At 55.3% G+C, this 16,898-nt stretch overlaps 2 protein-coding genes across 8 annotated transcripts in view; both read left to right on the top strand.

Moving 5' to 3' along the window:
* WIZ (WIZ zinc finger) overlaps positions 1 to 3,388 on the top strand; it is a 50,609-nt gene extending 47,221 nt beyond the window's left edge. For all 4 annotated transcript variants that reach the window (XM_080571676.1, XM_080571677.1, XM_080571675.1 and 1 more), the window contains 4 exons: positions 37 to 567; positions 1,013 to 1,450; positions 1,745 to 1,937; positions 2,133 to 3,388. In XM_080571676.1, the coding sequence (XP_080427802.1) occupies positions 37 to 567; positions 1,013 to 1,450; positions 1,745 to 1,937; positions 2,133 to 2,289 (1,319 nt within the window). In that variant the 3' untranslated portion in view covers positions 2,290 to 3,388. The remainder of the gene's footprint in view (positions 1 to 36; positions 568 to 1,012; positions 1,451 to 1,744; positions 1,938 to 2,132) is intronic.
* Positions 3,389 to 4,341: 953 nt separating this feature from the next.
* Positions 4,342 to 16,516, top strand: AKAP8L (A-kinase anchoring protein 8 like). 4 transcript variants are annotated; one of them, XM_080571680.1, is made up of 13 exons: positions 4,342 to 4,764; positions 6,436 to 6,468; positions 7,069 to 7,303; positions 9,251 to 9,755; positions 10,218 to 10,338; positions 10,498 to 10,553; positions 10,907 to 10,943; positions 12,295 to 12,403; positions 12,817 to 12,970; positions 13,405 to 13,510; positions 14,045 to 14,175; positions 14,905 to 15,000; positions 15,421 to 16,516. In XM_080571680.1, the coding sequence occupies exons 1-13, from the start codon at positions 4,632 to 4,634 to the stop codon at positions 15,931 to 15,933; spliced, it is 2,229 nt and encodes a 742-aa protein (XP_080427806.1). In that variant the 5' UTR covers positions 4,342 to 4,631; the 3' UTR covers positions 15,934 to 16,516. The 4 variants fall into 4 exon arrangements, with proteins under 4 accessions (XP_080427806.1, XP_080427805.1, XP_080427808.1 ...); XM_080571679.1 differs by having other exon boundaries at positions 4,345 to 4,764; positions 10,215 to 10,338; XM_080571682.1 differs by having other exon boundaries at positions 4,346 to 4,764; positions 12,829 to 12,970.
* Positions 16,517 to 16,898: the final 382 nt, after the last annotated feature.

Raw genomic sequence — 16,898 nt, 5'->3', positions numbered from 1 at the left:
CCTGCTCCCCCTGACGCCGCCCCTCTCTCCCCGCAGCCTCCCGAGCTGACCCGGTGCGGGACATCCGCTGCGAGTTCTGCGGCGAGTACTTCGAGAACCGCAAGGGGCTGTCGAGCCACGCTCGCTCCCACCTCCGGCAGATGGGGGTGACGGAGTGGTCGGTCAACGGCTCGCCCATCGACACGCTGCGGGAGATCCTCAAGAAGAAATCCAAACCTTGCGTCATCAAGAAGGAGCCTCACACCTCCAGCATCGAGCCCCCCAAATCTCTCGGGGAGGAGGGGACAGACCCCAAGTCCCCCAGCAAAATGCTGCAGGGCATGGCCCTGCCTCCGCTGGGAGGGCGGACGGGGAAACCCAGCCCCGGCGGTTCCAGCATCAACCGGGAGCTCTCGCTGTCGTCGCTCACCAGCAAACCCCAGGGCAGCTTCCTGACGCCGCTGTCTGCCAAACGGCCGCTGCAGGACGACCGGCTGGGTCCCCATGCCGAGGTGAAGCACAAGGCGTACATCCAGACCGAGCTGCCCTTCAAAACCAAGTCCGTGCACGACAAACCCGCGCACACGTGTAAGTGAGGATGCACGGGGAGGTGCGTGGCAGGGCCCGCGGCGGGGTTTGGGGGTCCCCAGGGGCTGCGGGGGGAGCTGGACGTTTGTCACGCAGCGGGGCACGGTCTGCCTGTCTGCGTGGCATCGTGCTGGGATGTCAGGAGCGAGCTTCTTGCTCCAGGTGTCTCCAGCGGGGGACCTAGAACACATCAGGGAGAGGCGAGCGGAGATTTGGGGACCGGTTGCTGACCCCAGTCTCGGTTAGCCTGTCTCGTTGGAGCCTCCCCTGGCTGGTGCCTCCACCAGACCCCCAGCAGGACCCTCCTGGAGCTCACCTGTGACAAAAACCAGAGGGGGGGATTTCCCTCCTGCGGCCGCAAATGGGTGGTGGCAGGGAGACAGCTGGGATGGGGGCGGGGATCCGTCCCCAAGTCCCCCGCTCACCCCCTGCCCCGCGCCCCCAGCCAGCGAAGCCTGCTGCGAGCTCTGCGGCCTCTACTTCGAGAACCGCAAGGCGCTGGCCAGCCACGCGCGAGCGCACCTCCGGCAGTTCGGCGTCACCGAGTGGTGCGTCAACGGCTCGCCCATCGAGACGCTCAGCGAGTGGATCCGGCACCGGCCCCAAAAAGCTGGCGCCTACCGCAGCTACATCCAGGGCGGCCGGCCCTTCACCAAGAAGTTCCGCAACTCCTCGCACGCCCGGGACCACGATGGCACCCGGAGGATGCCCCTGAGCCTGCAGCCCGGCGGCGTGGCCCTGCTGAGCAAGGGGTTGGCCGCAGACCTGGCGCACGGCGAGCCCGGGAAGATCCTGGACGGGGGAAGCGGCGGTGAGCGACCCATGGTCACCTCTCCCCTCTCGCTGGTGAAGATGGAGGAGCATCAGCGCCCGAATATCCACAGTGAGTTGGGAGCCAGCCAGCAGAGGGGGGGCTCCAGCACCAGAGGGAGCTGGCAGAGCGCCGAGAACCCCCTGCCCCATCCCCTCTGCCCATCCCTGGGGCGTGGGGGGAACCCTCTACCCGAGATCCCCCCCGCTCCACTCTTCAGGGACCCGGTTCCCTTTGGCAAGAGACACGTGGAGGCTGTTCCCTATCCTGGGAGCCCCGTGGCTGCAAGCAGAGAGGCCGTGCCGCACCGTTGCACTGTGCCCCCTCTGCCGTGACACGTTTTTGTTCCTCGTTCTCCCCCCGCAGAGTTTGAGCGGAGGCAAGCGAGGCCCCTGGATAACCCCCTGCACCGGGAGGAGGAAGGGGCCGACTTCCAGCAGAAGATGGAGGAGACGCGCCAGCCGCCGCCGAGGATGAGGCCGGTGCCCTCCCTGGTCCCCCGCCCGCCGCAGACCTCCCTGGTGAAGTTTGTGGGTAACATCTACACCCTCAAGTGCAGGTAGGTCGGCTCCGGGGGGGCGTTTCCTTCCAGAGAGGGCAGTGTGCCGAGTCCTTGCGGTTGCCCTTCCTCGCCCCGTGCCCCAGGTGGACCCCGCTTTCCAGGGGTCTCTGCTGGCGGCCGCCCCCACGGGGCCGATGGAGGAGCCTCGGCCAAACCCCGAGCAGAGCCTGGCTGACGTCGCTGTCCCCACAGGTTCTGCGAGGTGGAGTTCCAGGGGCCCCTCTCCATCCAGGAGGAGTGGGTGCGGCACCTCCAGCGACACATCCTGGAAATGAATTTCTCCAAAGCAGACCCGTTGCGGGGCGAAGCCCCGGCCCCCGAGCCCCCCGCCGTGGCTGAGGCTCAGTAACGGAGCCAGCCGAGGCTCGGCGACGGAGCCGCCCCGGGGCACCCTCAGCCCCTCCCGTGCCTGCACGTCCCCCCACGGAGCAAACCTCAGCCCCCCAAACCCGGCGCACGGTTTTCCGGCCAGGCTTTGGGGGCCCCGGCCACAAGCACTACATGGAACAAGACGCCCCTCCGCCGGCAGCGGAGTTCATACTCTGCCCCGGGGTCCCGCCGGGGGGGTGGCACTCGAGGCCGGTTCCCTGGCTTGGGATGGGGCTGGGGGACGCCAGCGGCGGGTGCGCACCCTCACTCCCGGCCGCGGGGCCGGTTTAGCCCAAAGACGCGGGAGCTGCGGCCGCTTCTGCCGGTTCGGGGCCGGGGGAGCGAGACGCCGCGCCAGAAGGGAGGGGAGCAGCTCGGCCTGGCAAGCGCTGTGGATTTGTATATGGCCCTCGAGTTACTGTATATTCGATTTGCGTAGACGACGAATTTAGCTCACGTAGGTGTCGGAGTCCGTTGTTCCGGGGTTGCATGTTGCCCAGCTCCCCTTCCCCCGAGGCAAAACGCTGCCCGCCTTCCGCCACGTTAAACGGCAAGTCACGGATTTCCCGCTCCCGCCTCGTCCTGCTGCCCTCTGGTCCCCCCCCCCCCGCACCCACCCACCCCCATTTCACGCGGGACCGCGGGCTCCCGGCACCGGTGACGCTGGGCGGCGGCAGTCGGAGGGGCAGCGGTGGGCACCAGCCCCCAGTGGGGGCCGGGGAGAGGTGGCGGCGGCCACGGGGACGGGGCCATTTCTCCAATCCCGCTCCCATCCCCGAGCGGCTGCAGTGGAGCCGCACACGGGCTCGGCACTGCCGTCTCCCCTCCCCAGCCCCGTTCACTGTTGCTTTTTGTTTTTTGTTTTTTTTTTTTTTCCTTGTCTAGCTGCATAGACCTTCGACTTTTTTAACTCTAGTTTTGTGTAGAGGAAAAAATAAGGAGCATTCATTTTTATTTCCAAGTCCCGAGCCCAGCACGGCTCAGAGGGAAATTGACCTTTTAACTTTTTTCATCGGGCATATTCTGGTTATTAATGTACCCGGGAATATGTACATTAGATTAAACTCTTCTGGAAACGACCCCCAGGAGGCTGGAGTGTGGTGCGTGGGTGGTGACCCCTGGCTCCAGCCATTGTGGGGTCCCCGCAGAGGCTCTTTTGGGGGAAACAAGATGTTTTAGGGCCACGGGGGTGGTCGAAACCGGCCCTGGAAGGGGGGGCGGTGATGGAAACGTGGCCCTACAGGGGTTGGGTGGCCATGGGTTGTCACCCATGGGTGGGGACAACAGGGTTGGGATGTGTCCTCAAGGGGCGGGCTGTGTCCTGGGAAAAGGGGAGGCCGAGGTCCAGGTGAGGCCATGCCCTTTAAACACGGGAGCTGTGACATCGTTAAGGGCTCACGGTGTGGCCGTGTCCGAGGGCGTGGGGACACCGGGGTTGGGACACGGCCCAGTGGTGTGGGGACGGGGGGATCGGGCTGTGTCTGAGGGTGTGGGGACACCAGAGTCAGAACGTGTCCCAGTGATGCGGGGACACCGGGCTCGGGATGCGTTCCGGTGGCGTGGGGACACCGATACCGGGATGTGCCCTAGTGGCAGCGGGGCGCCGCAGTCAGGATGCACCCCTGGGGCACGGGGCCACCGGTGTTGGGACCTGTCCCGGTGGCAGGGGGCAGCGGGGTTGGGACGCGTCCCGGTGGCAGGGGGACGCTGACCCGTGGCCGAGCCCCACGGCTCCCCCCTGCCCCGTCCCCCGCGGGTGACGCCGGCTCGGGGCCACCCACGGGAGACGCGTGGGGGGGGGGGCGCTCTGGGTAACCCCGGCTTGACACCGCCACGCGGGCCGCCCCCGTGCCCCCACGCGTGTCCCCACCCACGCGGCGCTGTCACGTGCCCCCTGCCGGCACGCGGCCCCCACGCGGGTTGGGCGCGCGCGCGCGCCCATCGGGGGCGGGGCCCGCCGGCGGCCGCAGCCAATGGCGGCAGGGGAGGGGCGGGGCCAAGCGCCGCACTGGAGCCGTTCTGGCGGCGCCGGAGGCTCGAGGCGGGGCCGCCACGCCATTGGCCTAGGCAAGGCTCGGCCCTCCCCTCAGCTGGCCAATCAGAGCCCAGAACCAAAGCGGTAACGCCTTCCCGCCAGGTGACGGTGGCACCGACCAATCAGCGCTCTCCTTCCCCGGGGCCATTGCGAAACCGCCGGAGGCGCGGCGATTGACACCCGCACCCACCAATCGCCGAGGGGGCCGCCCTGTGGAACGCCAGGGAGCGGTGAGCGACGTCCCGACGCAGCCAATAGAAGCCGCGAGTCGCGGGGAGGCCAGGCCAATGACGGCGGCGCGGAGGCGGGCGGTGGAGCCCCGCAGGCCAATAGGAGGCGGGGAGGCGGGGCGCTGCCGCCGTTACCGTCTGGCGCAGGAGGCGGCGGCGGGTGGCGGTGCCGCCATCATGAGCTACTCAGGTGAGGGCGGCGGCGCAAGATGGCGGCGGGGGCGGCCCCGCGGGGACCGGGCGGCGGCTCCCGGGGGGACCCCGAGGCGGCGGCGGTGCTTTCCCGAGCCCCCGGAGCTCCGGGGCCCGACGGGCGGAGGGGAACGGTCCCCGGAACCCGCCCGGCGCCGCCCTCGGTGATGGAAAACGGGGTGGTTTTGCCCGAATCCAGGAGAGTTTCCCCGGTTTTTGCCCAAATTGAGGAGGTTTTCGCCCAAATTCCCGAGGTTTTCCCCCGATTCCGCTCAAATTCCCGAGGTTCCCCCCGATTTTGCCCAAATTCAGGAGGTTTTTGCCCAAATTCCCGAGGTTTTCCCCCGGATTTTGCCCAAGTTCACGAGTCTTTTTCCCTAATTCCCCAGGTTTCCCCTTGCTTTTGGCCAAATTCCTGAGGTTTTCCCCTTTTATTGCTCGAATTCAGGAGGTTTTTGCCCAAACTCCCCGATTTTTGCCCAAATTCCCCAGCTTTCCCCCTGTTTTTGCACGGAGGGGAGTTTGTCGTCTGGCTTCCCGCGAGTCCGCTCTGCTCCTTCCCTCGGTTCCTGCTCCTTTCATGTCTTTTACTCCTCTGTCGAAGCCTCCTCTCGGTTCTCCAGCGGCACAGGGGACGCCTGGGCACATCCCCGCTGTGGGAACGGCTTCACCTCACGCCGTAGGGACATAAAAATACCCAATTTCTTTTATCTTTTGGAATAAGGAGTTTCTGTTTGGTAGGGACCCCCCCCAAGTACCCGCAAGGCAGCGGCGCCTTCCCCAAAGCCGACGGCTCGGTTTAGGTGAACGGAAGCCGCCGGCCGCTAATGAGACTAATTGGTTTTGTAATTATCGCTGGCTAACGGTTTCCATCGGGTGCCCGGGTTGCTTGTGGCTCCTCGGGGGTCTTCCTCTCCCGAATTCTGCACCTTTCAGCTGCTTTCCCCCAAAGGCAAAGCGTGAGAGGGCGTCGAGAAGCGTTTTGCCCTGAAAGGGCACCTGAATGTCAGGCCCAGGAGGCTCCAGGTTGGTCTGTGATGGGATTAAAACTTCCTCGGCGAGTCCCAGTGCTGCTTTTTAGGCTCCTGTCAGAGCGGCGTGGTGCCATGAGGGATGCCAGACCCGGTGCTTCACCTACAAAACACTCGGCTGTGGGGCTGATGCAGCTGGAAGCACGCACCCGGGGGTGTCCCAGCCCCTTCCGAAGCCGCCGCAGGAAGCCGCGGGGGCTAAAAGTGCTTTGGAAGCGATGGCAAACGCGCGGCCTGGGAGGTTTGGTGTGATAGCGAGGAGCACGGGGCACGTGGCAGCCTCAGGATGGGATTCGGGCATGTCCAGCCTGCAGCGGGTCCCTCCGTCTCCAGCAAAAAGGTTTTGCTCTTCCCACTGGGGTCTCGCTAGGTTCAGAAATAGTTCAAAAATCAGTGTTTACTCCCCTCAATGCCAGGAACCCAGCTTGAGCTTCAGATTTTGCAAAATCTGAGCGAAGATGTTGCTTTCTGGGGGCCGTGTCCTGCTTGTCATTGCCAGGGTGATGTTTTGGTCGGGCTCGTTTCATACTTGGCTTTTCAGGGTGCTGCTCTTTTTCGCTGCAAGGTAACAAGAATATCTTTGGCTGCAATCAAACCGCAATAAATAAGCCTCTAACAGCTTTTTTCTTCTTTTCTAGGTTATGGAGACTGGAACTCTGGGACAAACAGAGGTAAGTGCGGTAAAAACTTGGGTAGTTTTCTGACAGATTGGTTTCTTAGCTTCAGATGTGTTTGCCGATCCTGTGGGAGACACGCTGAGGTCAGTGATGAACAAGAGCCCTGCTGTAGCATAGAGCCCGTGTAGCATTGTGTCTTCCTGTTTTTTTTGCAGCTACTTTCTTTTATTTTAAAGTTCTTGTTGAACTCAACAGAACAAACAGAACAACTTCTTTGCTGCTGTTCCTGATGCTGCATGTGCAGGAAAACCTGTTCTAGTCAAGATACTAGTTTTATTTTCGGCCCCCTAAAACAGCCTTTTGTCACTTGGAATAGTTTGAGCCAGGTTAGCGCAGGTTGTGATATAAATTCAGTGCTGGGGCGACAGCAGGAGGAGCTCTGCAGAATTCCAAGCTACGTGCACACCTTTACACGCATGCCAGCACGTAAAAGGGACGGGGAAGAAAAGGCCAAATATAAAGCTTTATCAGGCTTGTATCAGTTTTTGTTCGTTTGTTTAAATTCCCTGTGGTGATTTCAGGGGTGGTTTTGCATCTGAATTGAAATTAAAGCGTTAATAACCAGAAATAAAAGCAGCTCATTTTTTGTTCCAGGGTATGAGGGGTACGGTTATGGCTATGGGTACGGGCAGGATAACTCGGGCAACTACGGCTACGGCATGGCCACCTCGAACTCCTGGGAAATGGGCAATTCGGACGTCGACATGAACCCCGATGCCTCCGGCGGTGCCGACGCCGTCATAGCAAAGATGAACCAGCGCCTGGACATGGTGTCGCACCTGGACACGGACACGATGCAAGGAGGACACTACGGCTCGGGGGGAGACAGGTGAGTGCAGCGCTGGTGAAAGGTCTCGCGCCCGGTCGGCATCGATGTCTTGCCAAAAAATCCGTCTTTGGTACTTAAAAGTCGAGTGTTTTCCACTAGTGGGGGAAATTTCATGTTCTTCAACAAGACTAAAAAGAATTCTTCTTGTTCTCCTTCATGTTCTTGCTTAAGAACTTCTAGAGCAATATGAAGGGAAAAAGAGGCACTGTTTTGTGCCTTTTGGTCTGAGTTTAATTTACTGGCTTTGATGTACAGATTTTTTGCTACTTCAGTGATGTCTTTGTAGCCAGTATTTCAGATATTTGGCTCTGGTTAACTCCTTGCTGACTTCTGTCAGTGTTTCAGTGCTAACAAGCAGGATGCCTGCCCCAAAGACTTCCCAGGTATTAACTTGCTCTGAGCATTGAGCCGGGCTTGAGTATTTCTGTAGAGCAGCTACATAGTACAGGTTTTTTAAGGTACAGTAATACACGGAACAAAGTAAAACTCGGAAGTAAATGTTAACAAAATATAATGTGACAGTTTTCTTCTGCATTCCTACGCTTGCAGAAACAAAGTTTCTAACAAACCACATCAGTAATGCTACATCAAATCGATCTGTTTTGGTCAGTCACTCGTTTTAACCACACGAAGCAGTTTTTGAGCGGGATTGCCAAATTATTCTTGGGATCCTTGTCTCTCCAAACATCGTTTGGGGCTTGTGAGCTTTGATCCTGTAGAGCGTGTGGCCGACACGCTGCTGCCTGTGTTTCTACCCATTTGGCACCTGTGTGACGGAGGGTGGTGGACTACCAGCCTTGCTTTTATGAAAAGGTGAAAATTTCCCACTTCTGGCACGTGAAGGAATGAGAAGCACGATAAGAGCAAAGTAGATAATTTGGAGTGTTGACTCTGTTCTGTGATAGAGTAGGAAAGGAGCTGCTTGGGCTGCCTTGTCGCTGGACAGTGGTAGCTTGCCCTCGGTGACAGGATGTTTTGGAGCCCCAACGTCTTATCTCGTATTGAATGGGGCCACTTTGGAGTTCCTTCGGAGCAGGGATGATGGTCCTCCCCCCGATCTCTTCCTTATTTCCGTGCTCACGAGGGCTCGTAGCTTGGTGTCTGAAGCCTGACACGGTGCTGGGTTTGGGTTTTCTCCTCTCTGGTCGATGCAGGCACGCCCGTCTCTAATTCCAGCACGAAGGGTGCGCCACCGCCGCTTGCAGTTTGACTGCTGAACAACGTAAGGCTAAAAATCCTCTACGAGCTCCTTTCCTGGTGGGGAAAAAATCAATTAAAACTAGTTTTACGTGAGTCGTGGCACGTGTCAGCTTCCCATTCAGGAAAACAGCCCCTGTGTGGACAGGAGGCTGTTACGGGGGCAGCAGGGAAGGACAGAGTTTGTAATAAGCCTTTAACGATACCAAAGTCCTTCTTGCGCAGCTGATCCCACTGTTCCTGGGAGGATTTCTGGGCAGCACAGGGGCTGAAGGGGATCTTGCCATGCTGCTGAGTAGCTCCTGGTTTTGCTCCAGTGCTCCCAACACTCTGGAAGCGGGGCTGTGTCCGTGCAGGGCTGGCAATCCCCAGCCTCAGCTGGGGACAACCTTTGGCCAACTTGGCATTTGGGGTGCTTCTAAACCAGCTTGGACACTCCCAAAAGGGTGGCCCGAGGGGCTCCCTGGCATCAGGTGTGTTTTGGTTTTTCCATGTCTAAAGGTCTCTGGTTCCTCCGGCGTGTGTAGAGGTGTAACAGAAGTGTTACAGCCGCCAACCGCCCCTGGCTGGTCTGTGCCGTGCCCCAGCCCCTGTCCCAGACAGGGAGAGAAAAACTGCCATGTTCCGCGGCGCATCTGATGATTAAAAAAACCCAAGAAAAATCTATTCTGAAGGGTTTTGTTTGCTTAGCCTCCACCGTTGTTTCTTGGTGGGCTCTAACGTACCGCATGGGTGTTTCCTCGCCCACAGGTATGACTCGTACGAGTCCTACGACTCGCGGTCTTCCATGAACGACCGTGACCTCTACAGATCTGGCTATGACTACAACGAGGCCGAGCACGACAATGACAACGCCTACGACGGGCCCTACGATGGCCCCTACGACGGGCATTACGAAGGGCACTACGACGGCTTCTACGGGAACCGCAGGGACCAGTACCAGAACAGGGCGCGGGACAACTTTGGCCAACGGGGTCAGAACTGGGCGCGCGACGGGCGCAATAACAGACCCATGGCCTCGTCCTACTCCGGGCGCATGGGTGGACAGTGGAATGAGCCGCCGCAGGGGATGGGGGCACGGGGCCTCGGCCCCCACGGTTCCTCCCGGCTCCCGTCCCTCTTCTCCCATAACATCATCCCCGAACTTGGCATGTTCCAGGGCATGCGAGGCTTCTCGGGGAACATGCGCTTTGGAGGAGGCATGATGAAACAACGCATGAGGAGGAACTGGAAAATGTGGGACTCGGACTTCAAAGTAAGTACTTGCTGCAGTATCCTCCTGCCTGCTTAGTCTTGAGCTAAACGTTTCCCAACAGGCCCTACAGATGGCTCCAGAATGTGCTCTGGGAAGTGGTAATGTGCAGTTCTGCATGTTACTGGCTTGGCTTCTTAGCTTTTTTTCTCCGAAGTAGACCAAGGCTGAGCCACAGAGCAGTATTCATGTGTGCGATGCTTTAATCTAAAAACTTTGTTTCCTAAAGGTAGGAGAACGTCGCGGTTATTTGGGGTTTAATCTCGTATATTATAGAGGTGCTGGTGGTGGATTTTGTCCTGTCTGATCAGCTCTGCCCGTTGGAAACGTACCTGTGTGTGCAGGATGCTTATAAATGAGTAAATGATTAAAACTCAGCTATAAACCAGTAAAACAAAACATTGCTGGATGAGGAGGGCACTTGTCTTTACCGCGGGGATTAACCTTTCTCTTCTTTCGCAGCAGCAAAAGAAGAAAATGAAGAAAGACCTCACCGCGAAGAAGCGAAAGCAAACCAACAGCTCCGACGAACCCGACAGCAAGGCGGCAAAGACGGATGGCTCCGATAACTCGGACTCTGACAACGGTAAGAGCAGCTTCACAGCTGTGTCAGTAGTGGCACAAAGCTGCCACTCTCGGTGTCTGACACTCGGCTCGCTTCGCTGCGCCTTTTGTGCGGTGGTAAATCTGTTACGGGGGATCTTAGCTGGGTTACTGCCTACACTGACTGCGCTGCTCCTTTCAGAGGAGGGAACCGAAGGAGAATCAGGAGAGAAAGAGGAGAAAGAGGGTTCCAGAGGTGTAAGTAACTCTTGAAAACTTGTACTTGCTCGTGATAAAAGCTGCAGTTGGAGTGGTGCTGCAGCTAATGAGGGTGGGTTGCTGGGCTCTCACGTTATTCCCAAACCGAGTAACGTGGTCAGTGGGGAAATGGATGGCAGCAAAAAACAAAATCTGCCTGCGATGTGCTCTGGGATCCCTTGGCTGTGCTGGCTGCTAAGGGTCAGGTCTGCTGGAGGTGCTGCGCCTCTGCCACGCATGGGGCGCCTGGGGAGGGTTTGAGAGGAAAATTTTGAGGGAGCATACAGACATTCACTCTCTATAGGCTAATGCATGAATTTGGATGGCCTTAACATCCCGATGTTGCATTTTAGGAGGGGGAAGACGATGAAGGAAGAGACTCTGAGAAAGGTGAGTTGGTGTGCACACGTGGCAGCTCACAGAACAGAGTGCAAAGGGCTTGTGCGTGCTCTGAGGCTGCGCGCAGAGCATAACCCACCTCCAGCTGAGGGCTCTGATGTGGCCAGAGGGGATTTACAGCTAAACCTCACAAGTTTATTCAGGCTCCTTCTGTTCTTAGAGGCTCGTTCCACTTGCCCTGTGGCCCCGCTGTCCCTTCTGGCTCGCTGTGTCTCGGTGACCCGAGCTGGACCTCCGCAGCTTCATCCCAAAGGGTGCTTTTGGCTTCTGCAAATGCCCCAAAGTCTCCTGGGGATGGTGGGCTAAGTGCTGCTGGTGGGATACGACCAGGGAGAGCTGGCAGGGCTCGGCACGGGTGAGGCTTCAGTGGGAATGCATCACCAGGGCCGGTGGAGAGAGATGGGGCACGGTTCACCTGCTCTTCAGGATGAGACCTGCCTGATCCCTGCAGGGACAGGGGACTAGCTCTGCTCTAACGCCTGCATTCGGTCAGACGAATCCCCATCCTTTGTGTCTGCTCAGGGATAAGGAAATGCTGTAAAAGCCCTGCTAGGGAGGAGCTGGAGCCCTTGCTCAAGGTAGGTTGGCCCTTTGGGGAAGCTGCTAGCTTGGGGCGTAGGGAACGGGTTTCAATTTCTTGCCGTGCCGTAGATTTGGGGAAGTCATTGGGCTTGTGAAGGAGGATGGAGCTTTGCAGGCATGTCCCGCTTCATGGGGTAGTGGTGGAAGTGCTGAGCTAGCCAGAGGAGCAGGAGGGCTGGAAGGAGAGCTGCTTGCAAGATGTGTGCTGGGTCCTTGCTGCCCACTCTACTGATGGGGAGCTAAATTCGGGACTGCCCTGCTGCTGGGACGTGCCTGCGGGTACGCCGGGGCGGGCAGACAGAGAAGCTGCTTCTCCATCTCGAAAATAATGGTGCTGTAAATTGGTTCTCCTTACCCATTTTTGTTTTCCTGTTGCATTGCCAGTGTTCATTATGAGGCCGAACAACTCAGAGTGGGTGGCACTTAAAAATCAAACCCATAATCGATTAATTTAAAACCTGGTAAAACCAGAAAGAGTAAATGCGAATTAAAATAAAGGGCGAGGAAACAACTTTGGGTGTTTCTTTCACCCGTGCCACGTTCCCCAAACACACCAGATGGATGGCACCGTGGTGTAAATCGAGTGCGTTCGTAATTGGCCAGAGGGAGGCACTGCAAGGGAGCAGCTTCTTGACTCAGAGGTGTCTCTAGGCTGTGCGTGTCGGTCGGGCCAACTACTAAACTTGTCCAGGGAAATTCTCTTTAATCAGGTGGTGTCCTCAAGTAGTGCCCTGAAATACACCCTGCTTTAAACACTTAGGTGCTTTAACAATTCAAGAAGAGATCAGTCAAATCAAACGCAAATTGCAGGCGGGCAAGAAAACTCAAGAGAGGCAAAAGAAGAGGCATCGGGATCGCATGGTGGAAAGGTAATGTCTCCCTTTTATTACCTTTTTTTTTTTCTTTAAGTGATGTTGCTTCCTCCTCTGCGAGGACAGTAGTAGTCGCAGCCTGGGTCCTTCCTTTTTTTCCTCCTTTTCGCAGTGCTTTGCCTTTTCCTCATAGAAGCTGCTTTGCTCTCCTACCAGTCACCTTGACTGTGACATTTTGTGTGTTATGGTTGAGATGAACCTTGAAATTTTGGTTGCATCCTTCCACGCTGATACAGAAAAGGGAAAGTCTCTGGGGCACGTCCCACAAACGCTTAAAGGATTGAAGTCTTGTATGAGTAGGGCTTTGTCTGCTCCCCATTAACTGTAGACCAAGGCAGTAGATCCAGTGAGCAGGTTTTTATAGAGCAGAGAGCTGGAATGGATTGAACATCCCTTCCGTTCACATCCAGCTGTCTCAACAGGATCCAGTTTGTTTGTTCCTTATGCAAATACCGGACCTTCTACGACGATGAGATGAACAGTCATCTCGAGAGTAAATTCCACAAGGAACACTTCAAGTTTGTCGGAACCAAACTGCCTCAACAAACAGCTGAATTTCTCCAGGTGAGCCTCCGGTTACGTTAGTCCCCCAGACTTAAGAGGGTTTTTCTTTTTTCTTGCTGTTATTATTTTGGAGAGGCTGAAAAGCTGCTGAAATGCCACTTTGAATTGAGCAGTGTGTGAAGCTGCCAGAAGAGGTGGAGTAAAGTTGGGCTAAAATACCAGAGCTGCTATTCCAGCTGTGCCTTGACTGCCCTCTTGCTTTGAACAGGTCACTTAACTCTGGTCTTACTGGCTGCAGTGGCAGAAAATAGAGAAAATCCCTGATTACCATGGGTTTTATGGCAAGAGCGGGTGATGGAAGTGCTCAAACACAGCGCTATGTGTGGGACAACGTGCAGTTGGTTTTTGCAGGACTTAGAGGATGAACAGGCTAGAGAGATGCATCTGAGAGGGGAGGGAAAGAAAGGACTTAACGCAAGTATTCTGCCTTACAGGAATATGTTGCTAATAAAACTAGGAAAACTGAAGAGCGCCGTAAAGCAATTGAAGACATTAATGCAGTTATTCAGCAGATTTATAGGGACCAAGATCTTACGCAAGGTGAGTTCCTACCCAGGTGCATGGGAGAGAGTTCCTTTGTCACGTGTATTGGCTGCCTAGTCAAAAAAAAACACCTCTATAAATAGCTTAAAGGCAAAAAAAAAAAAAAAAAAAAAAATGGAAGGTTGTGAGTATGCAGAAGCCTGCTGGTGTTGCTGAAAAGTAAAACCTTGTGTGTTCAAGTGCACCCTCAGCCCCTTCAGGTTATTACCCAGCTCTGACAAAGCTGGCTAGATGATTAGCAGGCTGAAGAGACTTTTTTTTTCATACCCGCAGTGCTGATGCAGCTGCAGCTCGCACCGCTCATTGTTGCGGTGTGCGGCCACGCTTCCGTGTGAGCCACCAGCATTCTGCTAACCTGCCTCTGTGATGTGCTTTCCACTTGGCTCCTGTCCCACTCCCTGGGAAGACTCTTTAGATGCTGGTGGGGGGTGTTGAAAATGAGTTTGTAATGCAGGCTGCAGGGAAATCTGGAACCCAGTGCAATCCCCTGAATGGATTCCGGCTTAATACAGTTCTTACCTTCCTTTCCAGATGTTGGAATGGAGCATTTTATTAAAAAGGTAGAGGCTGCTCACTGTGCTGCATGTGACCTCTTCATCCCGATGCAGTACGGCATCATCCAGAAACACCTGAAGTCTCTTGACCACAACCACAACCGTAGGGTGAGCGTGCAGCCTGGCGCCTCTGGCTGGCCCCCACAGTGCGCTGCCTGGCTTCTTCCTGCCATGGGAATTCCATATTGGGGGTTTTGTAGGCTTCAGCTGCAAGAACAGAGCCGAAATGTGGATGGGTTTGCTTCACCTGGTTCCTGAAACTGGGGAGAATTTTTCTTAATTATCTGTAGTGCACTCTGCTGTCGTTGTTTCCCCACGTGTCAGCAGAATCAGAACGCACAGGCTTTAAACTTCAATACTCAAGAGAGTGAAAGCTGAAATAATCCCACCTGTGGAGCTGGGTGAAGCAAGCCACGCGTCCTTAGAATCATAGAATCGCTTGGGGTGGAAGAGGACTTCAAGATAATCAAGTCCAACCTTCAGTATGACCTGCTGAGTCCCATCACTAAGCCGCGTCCCTCAGTTCCACGGCCACACGTCTGTTGAATACCTCTAGGGACGGGGACTCCCCCACTTCCCTGGGCAGCCTGTTCCTCTCCAAGGGTCCCTACTTGGCTGCCTGTGATTTATCTTTCCAAAGCTACATCCAGCACAAAATTTGGGAACATGCGTAATACTGCAGAATTCTTAAACATTGTTGTCCTCTTCCCAAATTCCTGAGCGTGCTCTGGGTGGGTGCCACTGTAGGCTGTTTTCAGCTGTGGCTGTAATTTCTGGACTTGTCAGCTAATTCAGGCTAAAATCTAATTAGCGTGCTTCCTTTGTACTCTCTTGCAGGCCATGATGGAGCAGTCCAAGAAATCCTCGCTAGTAGTCGCGAGAAGTATTCTGAACAACAAACTAATCAGTAAGAAACTGGAGCGGTACCTGAAGGTAGGTGTTTGCAGAGCAGCTCGGTGTTGGGTTAAGCAGGCAGCAACGCTGTTGTGCTGTTGGAATTGCGCAGTGGCTGCTGTTTGACTACAGAGGGTGCTTTTTAGCTGAACCTCAGGGTAGTTTGGGGCATCCTGATACCATGTCGGATCTCTGGTTGCTGTTGATCGTCGAGCCTCTGCTGTGCAGGTGACTAAACGTCATCTGCCCCACGTGCTGCTCCAAATCCTGAGGCCTCCAGCGTGATGTCTTCAGCATGCACACTTACACAGAACTTGGTAGTCACTTAGTAATAAAAAAAAAAATAAATTCTGGGAGGGTTTGCACGTAGCTGGTGTGTACCTAGTGTGAGCTCCTCAGGTGTGACGTTAGCAGCTGGAGAGAAACTGTCAGCAGGCAAATGTGTGTCTTCTCTTTCAGGGTGAGAATCCTTTCACAGATGACCTAGAAGAAAAAGAGGAGCATGAGGAAGGAGAAGGGGGAACCAGTAGAAATGCAGAGGAAGGAAGAGCAGAAGGAGCAGATGAAAACAAGGATGATGAAGAGAACCTGGAGGAAGAAAATCTAGACGACGAAAACAAGGAGGAAGAAAATCTAGACGACGAAAACAAGGAGGAAGAAAATCTAGACGACGAAAACAAGGAGGAAGAAAATCTAGACGACGAAAACAAGGATCCTGGGGAGAACCCAGAAGCAGGAGGAGTTAAAATTGAGGAGGAGCAAGAAGAAACAGGGACAGAAACAGAAACTGAGGCACAGCCCCAAGCACAAACAGAGGTGGAGCCAGGTGCAGAAAACACGGAGGAGACTTCACAACCCGCAGAGGAATCTGTCCATGAGGAAGAAGAGCAGCAGCCAGAAGGTGGGAAGGTAGAAGACGAGGACAAAGAAAGCGAGGAAGCTGCTGCTCAAGGGGATGAGGATGCTGAGTAAATAAAATGTTGGATGGGAAAGCTGATGTGTAAAAAGACCTGACATCTTTTTAAAAAAAATTAAAAAAGCATAACTGTATTTGTGAATTTCATAGCACACTTTGAGTTACCATTCTACTAAACTCACTTAGGCAGTGGAAGCCTTTACCTGTAAAGTGATTTTGGAAAATAGATTTTTTTTTTTAAACCAAATCTTCATTTTAGTAGCTAGGTTTTGTGCAGTCTCTGTTTTTTAGATGGCTTTGTACTAGGAGAATTTCCTTTGAGCATGTGTACAAACCAGTGCTACGTCACAATCTGGCAAATGAAATCTCTTCCCCTTGAAACTTTTGTATATTTAACAAAGATGTGGTTTGTCCCCTTAGGCTGTCTCTCTGGAAACATCAGAAGTCCGGTTCCAGGGTTTTAATTTCTGCAGTGTACGCTGTAAGGTTCTGCATAACTTCCATGTGACTGTAATATTCCTCCTGGTGTTTTAATGCAGAGCGAAACTAAGTGGTGTCAGCGTTGTGTTGTTTGTAAAAATGCTTTCATTTTGAGGTGAATGTTTTGGTGGGTGGAGATAAAGGACTACCCTGAGACTACCCCTGACTCTGCCTTAATTTCTGAAAGCGGAGGTGAGCGGCGAGTAGAGCACTGATTGGTGGAAGCTTAAGGCCAGCCTGCAGCTCCTGTCTTGTTATTTGGGGTCAGCTCAGCCTTCCTTCAGCACCGCAGCTCTGCTGTGCTGTGGATGGAGCTAGCTGGCTCTCCTGAGGTTGCCACGGTATCAGTGCGTGCTTAGTTGAAGCTGTCACAATCATCACCGGGATTCTGTTCCTGAAATGAGGGAGGAAGAGATTTGTTTCCGTGGCACTGTGAGCTTTCCTGCTGGATGCCAGGCTGCGTGTGTTCGCTGTGATTCAGTTGCTTAGCATCGAGCCGTGGCTGTGACACCACGGCTGCTCTTACAAACCTCCACCAGCA

This window comes from Anser brachyrhynchus (genome assembly GCF_964034855.1).
Source record: "Anser brachyrhynchus genome assembly, chromosome: 35".
Classification (NCBI taxonomy): Eukaryota; Metazoa; Chordata; class Aves; order Anseriformes; family Anatidae; genus Anser; species Anser brachyrhynchus.
Note: the sequence above shows the minus strand (reverse complement) of the source record. Positions and strands in the feature narration are given on the sequence as shown.